The sequence below is a fragment of the Canis lupus genome, chromosome 5, assembly GCF_011100685.1.
Source record: "Canis lupus familiaris isolate Mischka breed German Shepherd chromosome 5, alternate assembly UU_Cfam_GSD_1.0, whole genome shotgun sequence".
In the NCBI taxonomy this organism is placed as follows: Eukaryota; Metazoa; Chordata; class Mammalia; order Carnivora; family Canidae; genus Canis; species Canis lupus.
The window spans coordinates 66,199,287-66,217,596 of NC_049226.1; the positions used below are offsets into that span (position 1 = coordinate 66,199,287).

Below are 18,310 nucleotides of genomic sequence, written 5' to 3' on the forward strand. Positions count from 1 at the left end.
GGGTTTTTGGATAGTACCAACAAGACCACTCTGTTGATGACATTTTAATACTTATCGTTCATTGAGGCTGAGGGGAGAGGACAGGGTAGAAACTTTAAAGCACTTCTGCTCCAAAATTAAATGTAAGTGGTTTGCTTCTAGATTTCATTAGTTCATCACATTATAATAGCATATGTGAATTAAAAAATGTTATACAGGATACTCAACACTGGGCAGGAGTGAGTAGAAGCAATTGATTATTTGCTGATTGGCAAATAATCTGATTCCCCTCTTGATTGGCATTTCTTGAGTCTGGAAATTTCCCTGAACTGTATTATACAAGTCTTAGCTCTGTTAGGTTGAGCTCAGGTGGAAAGTGAGTGTCTGTTGTCAAGAAGACATCACATGTGTCTGTTAACACTAAAGGACGTTTTTATGTTCCTAGAAGCACACTGTTCCCTGCTATTGCTCATACCCTTCTGAACCCTCCACCCTCAGGAGCAGACCCGCTCCTGAGTCTTAGATGCACAATTTCTAACAAAACCTATGGGAGCAGAGGAAATAGAGTTGCTTACAGGATCTCTTCTAACTCCTGTCAGATTGTGGACATTTAGCTGAAGTGTGCTTGCTGGTCTTGTGGTGCTCGGATACCATCCTGGCACCAGTACAAAGATGCCTGGACCTAGTTAGCGTGCTTTGGAGTGTGTGCAACAACTGTGCATAGCTCCTGAGAACACTCACCTCTTTCCGTATCATCAGGCCCAGAGCCCGTCTGCTTAAATGGAGACCAGTAACAACGGCGCTTGTCAGTGTATAAAGCAGGTGTAAGGAGCTGGCTGGGCTGTCAAGGGGGTCGGATGGGTCAGGTCTGGAGTCTGAGGCATGAATTGGGTTCTTTCTGAACCCTCTCTGAGGTCGCCTCTAGCATATTTTGTCATAGATTAACCTACACCCACCCTCCCACTTAACAGTCAGTGAGCAACAGTGCCTCATCCAGCCCAACCTCCCAGAAATGTCCACTGTGACGGCTGGCTTGTGAGGACCTTGGGACCTGACACTGTTTTTGTCTCCCTTATCCACTTGTCCTTTCCTGGAGCTCTTGAGACCCCATGTTTACTGGTACCCTGGTTTCTGTGGTCTCTATTGACCGAGTGTAGACACTGTCTCCGGGGAGAGGCAAGTCAGCCTACCTAGGATAACCTTTGAGGAGCTTTGTGGTCCCACATGAGCTGCTTTTGCTGTATCACTTTTGCTTATTCTATCAGGCCACATGTTGCCTGATACTCTTGGAAGTCCCATGTAGGGCATTAGGAGCATTGCGGGGATGCACTGTGTTCACAACATAGCTAACGTGTTTGTGTGCGAATTGATTGTGACTGTGTAACCACAGGGCTCTGGGTTTTAAGGATCCCCCCTAGAATTCTGACGGTGCTCCAGATGGCTCTAGTAGATATAGAAGTTTGATGGAACATCGTGCACCCTTGGGGAGGAGATGGGTAGGCGACTTTGAACATTTGGGCATGGATGACAGGGCATCTGGCTGCACAGGTAGAGCCTGACGGGAAGGCTCCTCCAGAGTGCAGTCTGCCAAGAGCACACGGGGCATCCTCAGGAAGGGGGAGACCACTGGCAAGTATAGCAACAGGAAGGTGCTCCTCCTCGAGAGCGCAGGCGGCTCCAGCAGGAAGTGCCTTTGAGAGAGGGCGGCAGCCTGCCCATCACCTGGCTGAATTCTTAGAGCCTGTGCAATGTTCTTTCTCCTCTTGGTCTGAATGTAGATTCTGTGTCCTGCACCTTGACACTGTTCCTTTATTAGTTTGGTGGGTTTTTGATGAAGTCTTTGGGGTTTTCTACATACAGTATCAAGTCATCTGCAGGCAGTGACAGCTGTACTTGTTCATTTCCAGTTTGAATGCCTGTTACTTCTTTTTCTTGCCTGGTCATTGAGGCTACAACCTCCAGTGCTATGTTAAATACAAGTGATGAGAATGGGCATCCCTGCCTTTTTCCTGGCCTTAGGAGAGGAAAGCTCTTAGCTTTTCTCTGTCGAGTATGGTGTTAGCTGGGGGTTTCTCATATATGGCCTTTATTATGTTGAGGTATGTTTCCTCTTTTGACCCACTTTGTTAAGAGTTTTTAATCATGAGTAGATGTTGAATTTTATCCAATGCTCTTCATCTACTGAGAAGATACAGGATTTTTATCTGTTTTTTTGTTAATGTGGTGTTACCACATTGATTTGTGGGACATTGAACCATTTATTTATCCCTGAGATAAATTGCATTTGATTATGGTTAGTGATCCTTTTAATGTACTGTTGAGTGTGATCTGCTTGTGTTTTGTTGAAGATTTCTGCATCCCATTCATCAGGGATATTGGCCTGTCATTCTCTTTCCTCTGTGGCCCTCTTGTATCAGGGTCATTCTGGCCTTACGATATGAGTTTGGGCATGTTTCCTCCTCCGATTTTGTTTTAATTTACCAGAAGCTACTAGCAAGTGACAGGAGATACATTAGTTGCCTTTATGATAATGCTTTGGACAGGAGGGACATATGGGAGCACCCCCACCTGGAACCCCTACTCTGCTGTGTCAGGAGTGGTGGTCTAGGAACGCCCAATGGCCGTGCTGGTGGAGAGCCAGCTGTCCCATGTGAGGCCACGGCAGCTGTGTGCAACAGCGACAGTGCGGCAGAGAGTCGGCTCCCAGCCCCCTGCTGCGCCCAGGACAGTCATATCTTTTGGGTTTAGTGTTGTCTCGTGCCAGGAGTTTCCCGCTTGCCTTCTTGAGTGGCCTTCCTGTTAGCAGATGAGAATCGCTGGCACTGATGAGGACAGGGTGTCTTCCGTTAGTGCTTGGGTGGAGAGGTCCCTTAGCCAGCTTAGATTGTTTCCCATTTTGCGGAACAGGGGACGGTTTCTTATGTTTTTTTCTGAAGATGGCCACATTGACCTTGGGAACAACAACAACAACAAAAAAAACAAAAACCTGAGTCCTGCTTTGTGGGGCTGGAGCAGCAGCATTTTCTTGGTTTTCACGAGTAATGGAATTCCCTCGTGTTGAGGCTCTTTCTGCATGTGAACTGAAGCTCTACCGTGTCCTAATATGACAGTAAAGCACCCAAAGGGTCTGAAGCAGTCACCTCCCCCCCATCTCAGGCCCCCTGCCCAGATTGTAACCTGATCCTGTTCTCTCCTGACCCATGGTCAGCGGCTGTTTGGAAGCATTGTGGGGAGGCTCTGTGTGAGCTGGGGGTCTTCCTGCAGGTGAGATGCCCCTTTGGGTCTGGGGAGTGCCTTGCACCAGGACATCTCATCCCAGGCTCGTCCTCTGACTGTGCAGGGGCAGGTTGAGGGTTCCTGGGAGCATGAGGGAAAGTGCATGAACACGTGCACACTCCGTGTATTGCTAAGAGGCTGGCCTTCCCAGCAGGGCTCCAGGCATTAGCAGATGACTCCAAATGTGGCCCCTCTCCCGGTGTGGACACCCAGAGTGTTTGTGTGTGACTCAGGTGGACACTTTAAGTCTGGAGGCACCCTGGGCTCAAGCTGGACTTGATTCTAGATGGTTGTATTTTTTAAAGTATATCTCCTAAAACACAGACTGTACGTTTGCATTAGGAAATGGCTTGTCCTGCCCAGAGGTTAGTGCAGAGGTTGCCTGCTCATAGCCTGGTGGGCAGTGCTGGTCTCTGATTCTCTCTTGGACGGTCTGGAGGGTGGTCTCAGGCTGAGTGAGCCAGTGTTGTGTCAGCAAGAGTCATGAGGGGCACAGTGATTTTTCTAACACGTGCAGAACTTATACATCCAGAGACCCTGCCACTCTAAGCAGACATCTGGGAGGTGGTGTTTTTATTTCAAAGAGCTGTAGGTTGGGGATCCCTGGTGGCTTAGCGGTTTAGCGCCTGCCTTTGGCTCAGGGTGTGATCCTGGAGACCCAGGATCAAGTCCCACGTCGGGCTCCCTGCATGGAGCCTGCTTCTCCCTCTGCCTGTGTCTCTGCCTCTCTCTCTCTCTCTCTCTTTCTGTGTTTCTCATGAATAAATAAATAAAATCTTTAAAAAAAAAGGGGGAGGGGATGCCTGGGCAGCTCAGCAGTTCAGTGCCTGCCTTCGACAGAGGGCGTGATCCTGGAGTCCCATGTCGGGCTCCCTGCATGGAGCCTGCTTCTCACTCTGCCTGTGTCTCTGCCTCTCTTGTGTGTCTCTCATGAATAAATACATCTTAAAAAAAAAAAAAGCTGTAGTTTTTATCACCTATTAGAGCATAAGCATGGGGAGGGTCAGAGGAAGAGGGAGAAGCAGGCTCCCCACTGAGCAGGGAGCCCAACTTAAGGCTGGATCCCAGGACCTGAGATGATGACCTGAGCCAAAGGCAAATGCCTAACCAACTGAGCCACCCAGATACCCTTAAAGAGCTGTAGCTTTTAAAGCAAAACAGGGAACTCTCCCTTCAAAATTGCCAAGAGTCTTTCATGTTCTTTGAACATCCAGGGTCTCCAAGATGGTAGATGGATTTGGAAAGAACCAGACCATTGCTAAGCAGTCAAGCTGGGGACTAGGGGAGGAGGAGACAAGAGGGGATGGTCATCATGCTGAATGGGCCCATTTATTTACTCTCCAATATTCTATCATGAATCTTTGAAAACCTACCAAAAAAATAGAGGGGATTATAGAACACCCACTTACCATCACCAGATTCTACAGCCCTCAGCAGCACTTTATTATCATGCAGCTGTCCATCCGTCTGTCTCTATCATTCCACCTTTTGATACATTTCGAAGTAAGTGCTAGATACTCTCTTATTTTACCTCTAAATCCTTGAGTGTACTTGTCACTGTCTGGAGTTCACTATTTGCTTATGGTTTCTGATCTGCCCCCCCTTTTTTTTTTTGCTTGTTTATTAATCACAAAACCTATCAGCGTATGACCGTAAGATAACCAGATTGCCTGCTGTGCCACTTGTAAACCGAATCAGATTCACACAGGATGCACGGCAGGCGGTTGGAGACAGTACACGCTCATCTGGAAACCTGTGTGCCTAGGCTGAAACCTCAGGTGGCAGTATTTGCCGGCCAGCTGTCTGCATACTTCAAAGGCCTGGCCTACTTCTGGCCTCAGCATCCTATTCCCTGTACCCTAAAGCCAGTGGTGACCTGGTAGCCACTGTCCCGTCTCCGGTGTCCACTTGGCCCTGCTGGCTGGGGCTTCCTTCCCACAGAATGGCATAATCCTGCAGTTCCAGTGCTCAGGCCCATCCCTGGCTCCTGCTATGTATTTGCCAGGGTTCGCCAGACAAACAGAGCCAGCTTCTTTAGATAAATTTATTGTAAGGAATTGGATCCCACAGTTAATATAGACTAAAAAGTCCCAAGATCTGCTGTCAGTAAGCTGGGGACCCAGGGGAGCTGAGGGTGTCATTAGAGTCTGAAATCTGGCTGGCTCAACGCCATGGAAGCAGCCAGGGGCTGCTTTCTGTTTCAAGTTCCAAGTTAAAGAAGACTGATGTTGAAATTCACACAGGCAGACTTTCCTTGTTTGTGGAAAAGCCTTTTCTTTCCAGGCTGTCAACTGATTGGATAAGGCCCACCGCATTAGGGAGGGCAGTCAGCTTTACTCATTGCACTGACTTAAGTACTAATCTTAATCTGAAACATCTTCACAGATACACCAAGAATAACATTTGACTGAATGTGTTGTCATAGGTCACAGGTGGTACTGTCACTGGCACAGGACTGTTGGGTTTGTGTGCCCAGTAGAGCAAGCCTTTCACTATAGTGGTGGTTTTTGGTCCAGTTGCTTTATAGACACACGTCACATACAGATGCCAGTATCCCAGCATTAGAAGAATCTAGGCCCTGTCTGCCTTATTCCTAGGAAGGACCTGTCTCAATCATTGATTCCATCACTGATGGGGGGCTCACTACTTTACAAGGGTGCTCATTCTGTTTTTCAAGACAGTGTCTTTGGCACTGATCACTTAGGGGCTGGGTTTCAAAGCAGCCTGGTTATCTGTTTTGTTATGGTTCTCAAGGACATTTTCCTTCTTAGAATTCTTTAGAAACTTTTAAAGATCTGCTGAAATCCACTTTTCTGTTCAAGGCTATGTTCCCGGCCTCCAGGAGTCCCTTGTGCACAGTTCCCTGCTCCGTGTCTCATCCTCTCCCTGGGTTCCTGTGAAGTGCAGACTGGCTGCCTTCAGTGTCAAGTCCTCTCTTTTTTCTCTGTCTCCCTGTAGTGCTTCATCGATACAGACACATTCTGGGATTGTGGCAGCCGGACATCGGGCCCTACGGAGGATTGTTGAATGTGGTGGTAAGTCTGGGAGTGCGGCAAGCCCACTGTCGCCTATGTGATGGCATGGCAATCATTAGGGGCCACATGCTGTTCTGTAATTGGTTCTTAGCCTTCTCATTGCATCCTTGGACTTTGTGGTTAGGAGCCTCCAGTTGGCACAAGGGCGTCTTTCCTCCTGTATCCTGGTCCCTGCTCCCTGGACACCTCAGGCCCTTGTGCACGCCCACAGGACACTCTAGTTTTGGGGTGTGCACTGGTTTATTGTTCTAAATGAGGAGCCCTGGGAGCCTCGGATGCTGGCCCTCTGGCCCTCGGGGCCGCATGGGGTATCGGAGCAGGTGACCCATCACTGAGCCCCAAGGCACACCCCAGCTGTGACTCGCTCTGTGTGCCTTGTTTTGTTCCACAAATGCTTATGAGTGCTTACCTTATGAGTAAGATCTATCTAGCAGCCAGGGAGGCATGCTGACATGCTGTGTCAGAGTGAGTTACACAGTAGGCACCCTGGCCTCGGGACCAGGAGCCTCAGAGCAAAGTCAGAAAGTGGGGCTGTGAGGCCCTGGTTTTAAATATTTTCTTACCTACCACAATAATACTGGTGTCAGGTTAGCATCCCGGATGGGTGGGAGAAACAGCAGTGGGCACTTTGTGGGAAACCGTGTTTCTACCATCTGGAAGCATCTCCCCACAGAGCCCATACACTCACTGTCTTAGCTTCCAGGGGCCGACATTCCAATGAGCACATACCAGGTGGCCTAAAGCAGCAGAAACGTATTCTGTCACTCTTCTGGAAGCCTGACGTCCCCAGTCGGCATTCCTGGGCTGAGATCAAGGTTGCAGGGCTACTGCTCTCCCTCTGAAGACTCTAGGGGAGCATCCTTCTGCCTCTAGCAGCTGTGGGGTTCAGGCGGCCCTCTGCTGTGGTCTCCCTCCTCCTGCCTCTGCCTCCGTCCTCCTCTGCTCTCCCCTCCTGTGTCTCAGACCTGTCTGCCTCCCTGTTACGGGGGTGCAGGTGATGGCGTTTAGGGCCTGTCTGGGTGACCCAGAAGCCTCTGAAGAGCTTCTCCTTCACATCTGTAAAACCCTCTTTTTGCCATGGACAGTGGTGATGCTCATAGGTTCCAGAGAGGATGTGGACTTCCTTGGAGGTTGTTATTTAGCGATCCAGATGACAGGGAAGGAAAAGGGGCCTTTCCTGGGGAGAGATGGGGCCAGCAGCGCCCATCCTGGTGATCCATGTTAACTAACCAGCAGTGGGACTCTGACACAGCCCCACCTCTCTGGATCTCCTGCCAAAAATACACAGCCTGGATCCAATCACAGGCAGACTGACCCTGAGGGTTGAGCCCCAGAAGCACTGCCCTCCGCCTTCTGAATATCAGGCTCACCGAAGGCAAGAAGGGCTGATGAGCTGAGTACCGGGAACAAGGAGGGTCAGGGCCAGCAGAAGAGGACCAGAGGGGACAGCCTGCCCGGCGGGAGCAGGGGCTGCTTTGGAGGCAAGCGCTCTGTGCTGACAGTAGCCTGACTGCAGTCCCATGAGGGGCCCTCCCTGCCAGGCTGCTACTGAGAGCAGAGTTTCTGGTTGCTCTCGCTGCCTATTCTTTCCCGCAGTGGTAGACGTTGTTAAGGAGTTATCAGCTGGATAATTCTCTTCCTCAGATGAGGTCAAGCTGGTCAGATGGTCCTCAACCACCAGGTCTTGTAGGGATGTGCTATGGCTCTGTGTCTTAAGTTCCTAGTGTTGGGGGTCCCCCCTCTATACCCTCCCAGGAGTTCTCTAAGGACCCCCATCCTTGGCTTCATGGAGCTGGATTGACCCTCATGCTGCTCAGCCAGCCTTGGGCCCCTCAGCAGGTCCTGGGGCTCTGTCTTCGCACAGCTCCCTCCTTTCTGGGACTTTGACCCTCATGCTCCAGCCTCACCAGCCACCTGGGACCCTGATCTCTGTTCCCTCTGGTCAGAACTGCCAGTTCCACATGACCCCGTCTGAGCCTTGGTCTAGAAGGTGCCTCTGGCAGGGTCGCCTCTTCTCTTCTGTGGGGTCCCAGCCTTGCATGGCCTGCTGTCCGGGGTCACTTTCGTGTTCACAGCAGTCCCCGTTACTCCACGATGGCCAGGATGTAAGTCTGGCTTCATTTTTTTGTTCTTTTTTTGATGATGCTTTCCTTTGTATTGGGTTGTCTTGAATATTAGTCAAAGTTCCTTTAGAGTCTGTGACCTCCAGTTCAGTTTACAGTCTCCCTTTTTCCTCTGGATTTTCAGGCATGGCAGTAGGGCTGCCAGGGTGCCTGCACATCTGGCCATGGATGCTGCCCCCAGGAAGGTGCCTATTCTGTGGCCTGGGGTCACAGAGTGCCTTGCTCTGACCAGGTGTAATGAGCGCTGATCTCATTCCTGGTGGCCCCATCCACAGGGTGTCCCCATCCACAGCCTGGGCACCTCCTGCTCTCCAGAGCCTGCATTTCCCCTATCAGGGAAGGGACACCGCTGATGACTCTCATGGCTGGTTGGCTTCTCTATCTGTAACCCCTCATGGGTTAGGATCCAGAAGATGCCTCAAGGGCTGAGCTGTATACATTGTGTTCCCCGCTTCTTTGGGATCCTGGCCTATACCCCTGGTCTCTGTGGCAGCCCTGGGGACTCCAGCGCCCCACTGCCCCTCTGCCCAGCCACCAGCAGTCAGGGACCTGGGGCAAAGGGGTGGGATGCTCTGTACCCTTCGGCTCATCTCAAGCCTGTCCCTTCTTTTCAGGCTCATGGTCCTTGTTTTGGGGCCACTGTGTGTGCTCCCTGGTGTCTTCAGGCAGCACTTAAACTGTGATGTGTGCAGACTTCACAGCTGGTGTTAGCAGCAGGGCTGCTCGGTCTAAGACCCTGGGTCCAAGGCAGGCGGAAAGTCTTGCAGTCTCATTTTTATATGCTGCTCAGTTGCTTGCCTGTCATGTTTTGAAATGTAGCTGCTCATTTTTAGTGCTTTACGGGCGTCTGTATCATAGGATGTGTCACTTTTCTGGGTCTCTGTAGTGTGGCTCTTCCTTACTCCTCGAGCTTGCTGTGTGCTCTCTGAGCAGAAGCCCTGGGACTGGGGGTGTCCAGGTGTCTAGCCCCCATGTTGCTGCAGCTGCTGCTGTAGCGTGAATGGAGTCTGATGCCTTCAGGGAGCCCTGGTGTTCTGATCTTGCTTCCCTCTGGTTGCATATAGCTGTGGTAGGCTGGAAGCCTGAGTCCATGCCTCATTCACAAGCGCATCTAACAAATGGCATGTTGGGGCCTCTGGATGGCCTCAGGGTGGGCTCTTGAAAACTTGCCTCACATGGGCCACTTGGAGGCTCTGGGTGCTCTGTCACTCTGTATTTCGCTCACCAGGTGGGGTTTTGGACAGAGATAAATAGTGCTTCGTATTCTTTATGATTCAGTGGAAACATCCATTAAGAAACACGCTTTGTATTTATGTTTAACGTCACTGGGGAAAGCCTTGCATTTAAAAGGTTTCTTGCAGGGCAAACCAGACTGCTCCCAGCGTGGGCAGACTGCTTTGCTTTCCATGCTTTAGGCAGGGAGAGTGATAATTGTTTTTCTTACTGGCAATGACTAATAGAGTAAAAAAAAAAAATTTTTTTTTTTTTTGCAGCTTCTGAAAGAGGATAATTAGGGGGAGATGGCAGACCAGTGCCAGCTCAGCCTCGTCAGGTTGGCTCGCTGCAGAAGTGGGTGAGCTGGAGCGAGCCGCAGGCACCCAGGCTCCCCCGACTGCAGGGCCTCTGGCCTTGGGGAGCGTGCGGCCTGCCGTCCTGGGGAACCACTCCTGCTCTGACCTCATCTCCGCCACTGTCTGCCTGCCACCGCATTGCGCTCACTGGAGGAGTGACAGCAGCGCTGACAATCCCTCCTTGTTGAGCATGGCAAGCCCACAGCACTGGTCTCCTCCCTTGCCTCTGGTTTTCAGGCATTTTAAAGCAGATCCCAGGCCCATGCCCTTTCATCTGTTTGTACTGTGTGTATCTTTACAGAATGTGGCTGTTTTCCTGCACGTGGGCCTTGTCCTTACACCGCAGTCTAGAGGTGCATGCGGCCCGAGGCCCAGTCTGCATCTGTCTCCCTGAGGCCAGGAGAACTTCCTAGGCATAGCAGCTTGCTGGGAACTGGGTCTGCAGCAGCCCCCCGTGACATCTGTGTGGGTGCTGTGTGGGTCTCTGCTGCCAGAACTAGCCCCCCATTTTCACTGATGGGTCAGATGCTGACTAGGTGCCTCCTATCCTGAGTTATTTGGCCTTTTTCTTTTTTTTTTATTTATTTTTTTATTTGGCCTTTTTCTAGCATCATCTGGCCTGTTCCCCTACTTCAGACCTGGCTGCTCTCTCTAAAACTTGCAAATGTTTTGCTCCAAAAGTTAAACTACTTTTTTCAATTTTTAAAACAAAATTTGCTTATTTTTTTCTTTAAAAATTTATCTTTTTACTGAAGTGTAGCTGAACATGGTATTATATGAGTTTTAGCTATGTGGCATAGTCTGTACGCTGTGCTCACAAGAGCTGCTGACTTGTTACCTGTTCTCACTGTCTTACTTTTATGACTGTTCCTCAAACACCTGGAAGCCTGTACTTCCCCACACTTTGCCCATCTCGCCCGTGCCCCCCACCCTGGAAAATATCCTTTGTTTTCTATTTATCTGTTTCTGCTACTTTGGTTTGTTTTCTTTCTTAAATTCCACATACGAGTGAGATCATACAGTACTAGTCTTTGTTGATTGACTTTTTTCATTTAGCACTATGCCCTCTAGCTCCATCCATGTTGTTACAAATGGCAAGATTTCTTTTTTTTTTTTTTTTTTTTATGTCCATTGTGTATATATACCATATCTTCCTTATCCACTCATCGGTGTCGGTGGGCACTTGGGCTGCTTCCATATCTTAGCTGTTGTGGATAATGCTGCAGGTACATTTCTCTTTATTTTCAGCTTAATTGAGAAACACTGGGCAGGTAGAAGTGTAAGGCGCATGACGAGTACTTCTCGGTGGTTGGTATTTATACACTCTGTGCACAAATCTGGGGTTAACACATAGGCCACTTCTTTTTTGGTGAAAACATTTAAGTTCTAATCTCTTAGAAGATTTCAGTTAGGATGCAGTGCTGTCAAGGACCCGTGTTTGCAGTAGAGAGCTGCTTTTTAATGAACAGACACTTGGTAGGTGGGCCATGCTTGCTGTGGTGTGCTAGGTGGGGCACCACGATGCTCACCAGCTCTGAGATCCTCCATGGGGCCGCAGTATGGAGATGAGAATGGTTCTTGTGAATGGAGTAGGGTGGGACCTTCTGCCCCAGCACCACCTCCTGAACCTTGCGTGGACTTGTGCTCTTTCTCCTCACTGTAGGTTGATGGCCTGTTCATCATTGGCTGGATGTACCTGCCTCCTCACGACCCTCATGTGGATGACCCAATGAGATTCAAGCCCTTGTTCAGAGTCCACCTGATGGAGAGAAAGTCTGCCACGGTGGAGTGCATGTATGGCCACAGAGGGCCCCACAATGGCCACATCCAGGTGAGCGCTCGGGGTTCCCTAGGTGTATAGCTGTGTGCAGACAAGGAACTAGGGCTCCTCTGTCCCCCCTGGTCTCAGTGGCAGCCGGGGCACAGTGCTGGCTGAGTGGCTGTGGTATTCCCAGTTACAGACCTGTGTCCACACTGAGTAGAGATCATGGGAGGAAGTGGGGGCTCAGCCCCACCCTGGGGTGCGTTATCAATGTGCAGGTGCTGTGATGCAGCCCCTCAGAGACGTACTTGCTCGGACTCTTCATGGATTCTGCGTTCAGTTTAAACGGGTTGTTGTTTTTGCCATGCTCCCTGGTTTCTTTTTTGCAAGAATATGAACTTGAACTTGGAATAAGACACTGTGCTCTCTGATAGAAGTTTGGTGGATGGCCACCCCAATAAGCATGTGTGTTACTTAACACACTGTGAAAGCACCAGTCCCTTTTTTCTGCTGTAAGATGTCCTCCTGGGCAAACGTACATGCACTGTCTCCTGAGGAGGAAGTGCATGCTCAGGTGGCTCTGACCCCCCTCTTTGGACTGGCCAGGATTCAGTGGCATCTTGGGCTTCTGCGTGCATGTGGGTTATGTTGGTGTGGGAGAGGTTGACCGTATTGCTCTGGCTGGTGGGGGTGCCGTGACTGATTCATTTCCCTCTCCTTTGTTGTGAATGCTCAAGATTGTGAAGAAGGACGAATTCTCCACAAAGTGCAACCAGACAGACCACCACAGGATGTCTGGTGGGAGGCAAGAGGTGAGCATGTACCCCTTCTCTTCACATGGTGCACATGTGAATTTAAACGCCTTGACATCCCCAGTGTGCCCCCAGCAGAGGGCTGTCTTCCCCGGCTCATCCTGACATGTGCGTCTGACCCTTCCATCAGAAAGGAATGTGTGTGTGTGTGTGTCTGCGCCCAGGCTTTTCTTCCCTGTCACCCCTTAGAATGTGTAAACCCAAGAGAAATCCTTTCCTCCAATTGGCTCTCTTTTGCCCCTTTGGTGAGAATGTTTGTGTGCTGCTGGAGATTTCTTTTTGGATGTAAGTCTGCAGGGAGACCAGGGGGCTTTTTAGAGCCTCTGTGTTCTCCCCATGGTTGGGCTTGGCGGCTGAGATTCCTAGGTCTTGGTGTTGCAGCCGGGAGGCCACCTGTGAGCCACACCTCTGAGTTTCTTTGTACTTCCTTTTATTTGCATGGATAGTTTTCCATTGCCTTTGAGTTTTCCTTTTCTGAGGATCCAAGTCATACTGCCCTTTCAAAACATTCTTAAGAAAAACTTGGAACTTTTAGGGGCACCTGGGGTGGCTCAGTTGGTTAAGCATCTGCCTTTGGCTCCCAGGGTCGTGGGATCGAGCCCTCTGTTGGGGTTCTGGCTCACTGAGGAGCCTGCTTCTCCCTCTCTCCTTCCTCTTGCTTGTGCTCTCACTCTCTCACTCTCTCATGCTCTCTCAAATTAGTAAATGAAATCTTTAAAAAACAAAACAAAACAGAAACTTGAACTTTTAAAGTGTAGGATGCGGGGTAGCCCTGGTGGCGCAGCGGTTTAGCGCCGCCTACAGCCCGGGGTGTGATCCTGGAGACCCGGGATCGAGTCCCACATCGGGCTTCCTGCATGGAGCCTGCTTCTCCCTCTGCCTGTGTCTCTGCCTCTCTCTCTCTCTCTCTCTGAATGAATAAATAAATAAATCTTTAAAAAAAAAATAAAGTGTAGGATGCTCATTGAGCTTATATTTATTTATTGGGTGTGCATTTCTTAGGTTCTGAGTCTGATGGTTTCCCTGTTAGCCAGAGAATTGGAGGGAGGTGTAACATAAAATCATATGCATGTATGTCTGCGTCTGAAGAATGCACACAAATGCTTGCTGGAACCCTTTGCAGGTAGATGAGGCCCTATTTGCTCAAATATACAGTGTGTGAAGGTGACAGGTGACGCAGATGCATTTTCACTTTACAACAGTGCCGTTGAGGATTGCCTGTATGGTCACGCACATAGCATACAGATGACTGCTCCAGTCCATGTTTCAGTGAGAAAGGTCAACATGTATTCTGAGAATAGAAACTCCTCAGCCATTGACCTTAAAAAGGCCATGTAGTGTAGTGTAATTCTGGAAACACACTGGCATCAGGAAGAGGTCTTATAAGCTGCCTCTGTGTGTGGGCTCACTGATTTTGAAGTGGAATGGTATATTTTCTGGTTATAAAAGTATAACACAAGCCCTTTGTGGAAACTATAAGAACACGTGGATTGTGGGTAGGAACAAAACTTTGCTGGTATCCAGACTGACCGAGGCTGAGATTAGGGCATGGTTAGGGCTCCACGTGGCTCCTTTTCTGTGACATTAGTAAACATTCTCACTGCTCTCTCTGGTGCTGGTAGGTTTCTAGTTGATTCGTAGGAGCTTTCTTTTCATATCAGAGCATCAGTCCTTCTGGTGTGAGTTGCAAATCACTTTTTCTTATGTTTCTCTCTTTTAGTTTGATTCATGGTATATATATATATTTTTTAATTTTTTTTGATTCATGGTATATTTTTATCCAGAAATTTTTTTGTCGTCAGAGGTCTGTCTTCCCCTGCCTTGCCCATGGAGAGTGGAAGGTCAGGGAGACGCTGTGTCTTCAGGCAGAGCAGAGGGCCGGGCTGCCTGCAGCAGGTGGTGGGAGAGCTTGCAGTTTGGCCCTGCAGTCACTTTGTCTCAGCTGTGTGCAGTCTCTCTGCTGCTTTTCTCTCTGTCCCTCTCCTGTCTCTCACTTCGGCCATGTGGGAATGGGTTCTGTGGATTTGTGAGTCAGCCAGAAATGTCTGCACATTCTTGTGGAATCTTTCTGTTCCACAGAAAGCCATTCCACAGGGAATGGCTTCAGGCCCCAGGGAGAGAGGATGGGCTGTAGGGGGACATCACCATGTGTCCCAGTAGCTCTGACATTGAGATGAAAGGCTGAGTCCTGCACTCTGGCTGCCTTGTGCTCGGATGGCTGATGGTCATTTAAAACTCTAGGGCCACGTGGTACTCCCTAGGGAACGGAGGGCTCCTGGCAGCCAGGAGGGCTAGGAGGGAACTAGGGCGGCAAGAGCCATCTCCTCCAGCGGAGGAGGGAGTCCTCTCACACTCCCAGGGGATGGCCTGATGCTGCATCTCCTCCATTCTCCGTGGCACCAAGAGCTTTTTGGGGATGCCCTGGTGGCCCTGTGCCCACAAAGGAACCAGTGAGTGTCCATCCATTTTCTTGTGAAGGCCACAGCTGCTCTGTGGGTCTCTGGCTGATACACTGTGTCTTGCTCACCATCCCTCCCACTTGTCACATGCAGCTCCAGTCCCCGGGTTTCTAAACCTGCTGTGTCCACCTTTGAATGCCAGGTCCAGACTATCGTGGTGTATTCTGATGGCTGAGGCTGTGGTGCCCTCAGCCTGCCCCTCATGACACCTCCTGGGTGACCTGTGTGCTCTGCACATTGCAGTCCCTCTCCTGGGATCCTGTGAGCAGGGCAGGCCCTCAGGCCTACACAAACTCATCTCTCTTGGCCTTCTTCACAGATGAGGTAAGGCCCAGCCGCCATCTTCCCTGTTCATCCTGTGCCTGTCCAACCCCCAACCTGAGGCTTCTAGAAACCTAGAGGCTGCTTGGAGGAGGAGAGACTGCACAGAGAGGCAGGAGGGAGGATGGCCAGGCCCCACCCCCTGTGATGCTGTGGGCATCTCTTGTCCCTCCTGACTAGGCCATGGGCTTCTGCTGGCCCTGCTCACAGTGCATTTTGCACTTAGTCCCGTAGAGAGACTCTGGCATTAGACTCCTTGACCGGACACAAGTTGCTTTTGTTTCTTTGTCTTATATACTGAAATGCCTTCTCACCATCAAACATGCAATCATGGGAGCCCTACCCAGGAGCAGCCCCACATCCATCCTCCGTCATACCTTCTTGTTCTCCAAATTTTATGTAACTGCGATCTAACTCCTTCTAATTTGGATCTTTTTTTTTTTTTTAAGCTTTTTAGCTCTTCCAGAAATATTTTCCAGTCTCATTATAATTCTTTAGAAACTTTATTTTTAACACAGCATTCCATCCATAGGGTGATTGACTGCATGCTCTAGTGACTTGCTGCTCTCTGAGAACTTCAGTCCTTATCTGTGAAATAGGGCCGTAGCATTACCTGTGGACACCGATGTGGTTTGGAGGACTGAGTAGGGCTCTGCATGGGAATGCCTTAGTGCCTGGCTGGCCACAGCCACCTGGCAGAGCCACCAGGTGTTATTCCTATAGCTGCCTGAACTCTATGCAAAAACCTTCCCTGGATTTTGGATTATACAGAAATGAGATTTCCACGTAAAAGGCCCTGAAGGTTTTTTAAATTCTTATTATGTGTTGTTAGTTTGCTGGGTGAGCCCCCTGACTCCTGTGCTCCTGCTGGCCTTTGAGTTAGCCCTGGTGGAAACAAGGCCAGTTAGCTTGTGAACTTCAGAGTAGCTCTGATTCTACTGCTTCCTAGCTGGGTGACTTTAGAAAGTTTTCTCAAACTCTCCCAGCCCCCACACATCTGTAGTACAGGGAAGGTGTGAGCACCTGTAGCCTGGGCCATTGTGTAAATAAAGGTGATGATTCTGTAGTGCCAGCACCTGGTGAGCAAGCGTTGAATAAAGATTATTCTTGTACTGTATGCTCTGGGCCCCTCTGTTTTTCCTTGTGCATGCATATCTCATGAGGTAATTTCATAATAAACATATCTCAGAGGTCTTTGTTCTGAGTAATTGGGTCTGGTTCTAATGACTCTGACCTTTTCATGCAAAGTAAACAAGATTATGACTCTTCACAAGCCAGCTTCAAGTATTTAGCTCAAGTCTGATTACTTACCATGGTGACATAAAATCCTTGCTCATTACCTTTGTTCAATTCCATTTTTATCTGTTATCTGTTTTGATTTTTTAGGGCCTTATTCCATTTGAGTGGAAGGTTTTGACTTTGGTAAAGTCTAATTTGTCAAGTTTTTTCTTTTATAGTTATTTTCTGTGTCTTAAAAGACTTTGCCTATCCCTAAGCTGCAGAGAAGCTCTCTCCTCAGAAGTTTGGTAGCTTCACGCTGGGTCTGTGGCTCATCTAGAGTAACTTCCTGTGTGTGGTGTGAGGCAGGGATTGTGGTTTCTTTTCTCCACATGGATGTCCAGTTATTGGAGTGTCATTTGTGGAAGAGACTTTTCCTTTCTTGTTGGGTGGCTTGGATGTATTTGTTGGAAAGAGACTGACCAGGTAAATGGGTCTGTTTTTTGGACTGTTTCAAAACAGTCCATTGACATATTTGTTGGCTCTGATGTTCATATCACTGTCTTGATTACTGCGGCTTTAGAGTGAGTCATAATGTCCTGTGCATACTTTCTAATATGTATTCCCAAGTCATGTGTTGTCTGAGCCTGCTGGAAATAGGACTTAAAACTTTTCCTTTTCCAACTTCATTCTGCTAGTACAGAAACTTTCAGTTGATTTGCGGATATTGAGCTTGTGGCTCACTCGCTGTGTGCTCCAGTCACTGCAGGGAGGGGTTTCTGTGTCTGGCCAGAGTTTGGGCAAGGAACATATTAAAGCAAACAACAACAACAAAAAAAGCAATCAACAGATGACAACTCTCTTGGTTTTTCTGTTGTTATTAAACTGCTTTTGCTTCTGTTTGTGGAGCTAACTCTGGATGGTCAATAGGAATGCTATATTGAGCTAGAACTCAGAGCTATGGATTAAGTTAAATGCACAGAATCAGGCTATTAAGTACTAAACATCCTTTGCATTGATCCTGTAATGAATGACTGAACTTTGAGGATGCAGTGTTTATAAAAACTCCTTTTTACAGATGAACTTTTGAATGTGTAACAACTGTGAAGGCACCTGCCTTCTCCTCTGGCCATACCTATCTTGCAGAAAGCAGCCAGCCAGTGTGACCAGCAGCCCCATAACCAGGTTCAGTGTAGATTCCACATGCCCCTTAGGTGGCCACAGCTGTGAGGCTCACATGGCTGCTACCTGGGAGCTCTGGATGTGGGCTGTGGCCCTAGCCTTGCCTGGAGGGATCCCATGGTTGTTGCCTGTTGAAGTCTGGGCCTGAGTGCTCTGGGAAGATGGGGACCAGAGCCCCTCACTTTTTTTTTTTTTTTTAAGATTTATTTATTTATTTATTTATTTATTTATGATAGACATAGAGAGAGAGGCAGAGACACAGGAGAAGGGAGAAGCAGGCTCCATGTCAGGAGCCCGACGTGGGACTCAATCCCGGAACTCCAGGATCGCGCCCCGGGCCAAAGGCAGGCGCCAAACTGCTGAGCCACCCAGGGATCCCTGCCCCTCACTTTTCATTGGTGGCTGACCTCCATAGGAAGTAGGTCAAGGACTGGGAGACCAAAGTGTGGCAGCCCCCTCCTCCTTCCTATCCTTTATCTCCATACCGTCCACCCCCTGGTACTCTGGCACAGGTGCACCCAAGGCATCACCTGCAGCTGTAAGAACGCTGCTTTTATCTACCTAGTGTCACA

At 49.2% G+C, this 18,310-nt stretch overlaps 1 protein-coding gene across 2 annotated transcripts in view; it reads left to right on the forward strand.

Annotated features, from left to right (window-relative positions):
• The window catches only part of FBXO31 (F-box protein 31), a 44,573-nt gene that overhangs the window by 16,663 nt on the left and 9,600 nt on the right, over positions 1-18,310 (forward strand). For both annotated transcript variants that reach the window (XM_038538098.1, XM_038538099.1), the window contains 3 exons: positions 6,214-6,290; positions 11,648-11,815; positions 12,484-12,558. In XM_038538098.1, the coding sequence (XP_038394026.1) occupies positions 6,214-6,290; positions 11,648-11,815; positions 12,484-12,558 (320 nt within the window). The remainder of the gene's footprint in view (positions 1-6,213; positions 6,291-11,647; positions 11,816-12,483; positions 12,559-18,310) is intronic.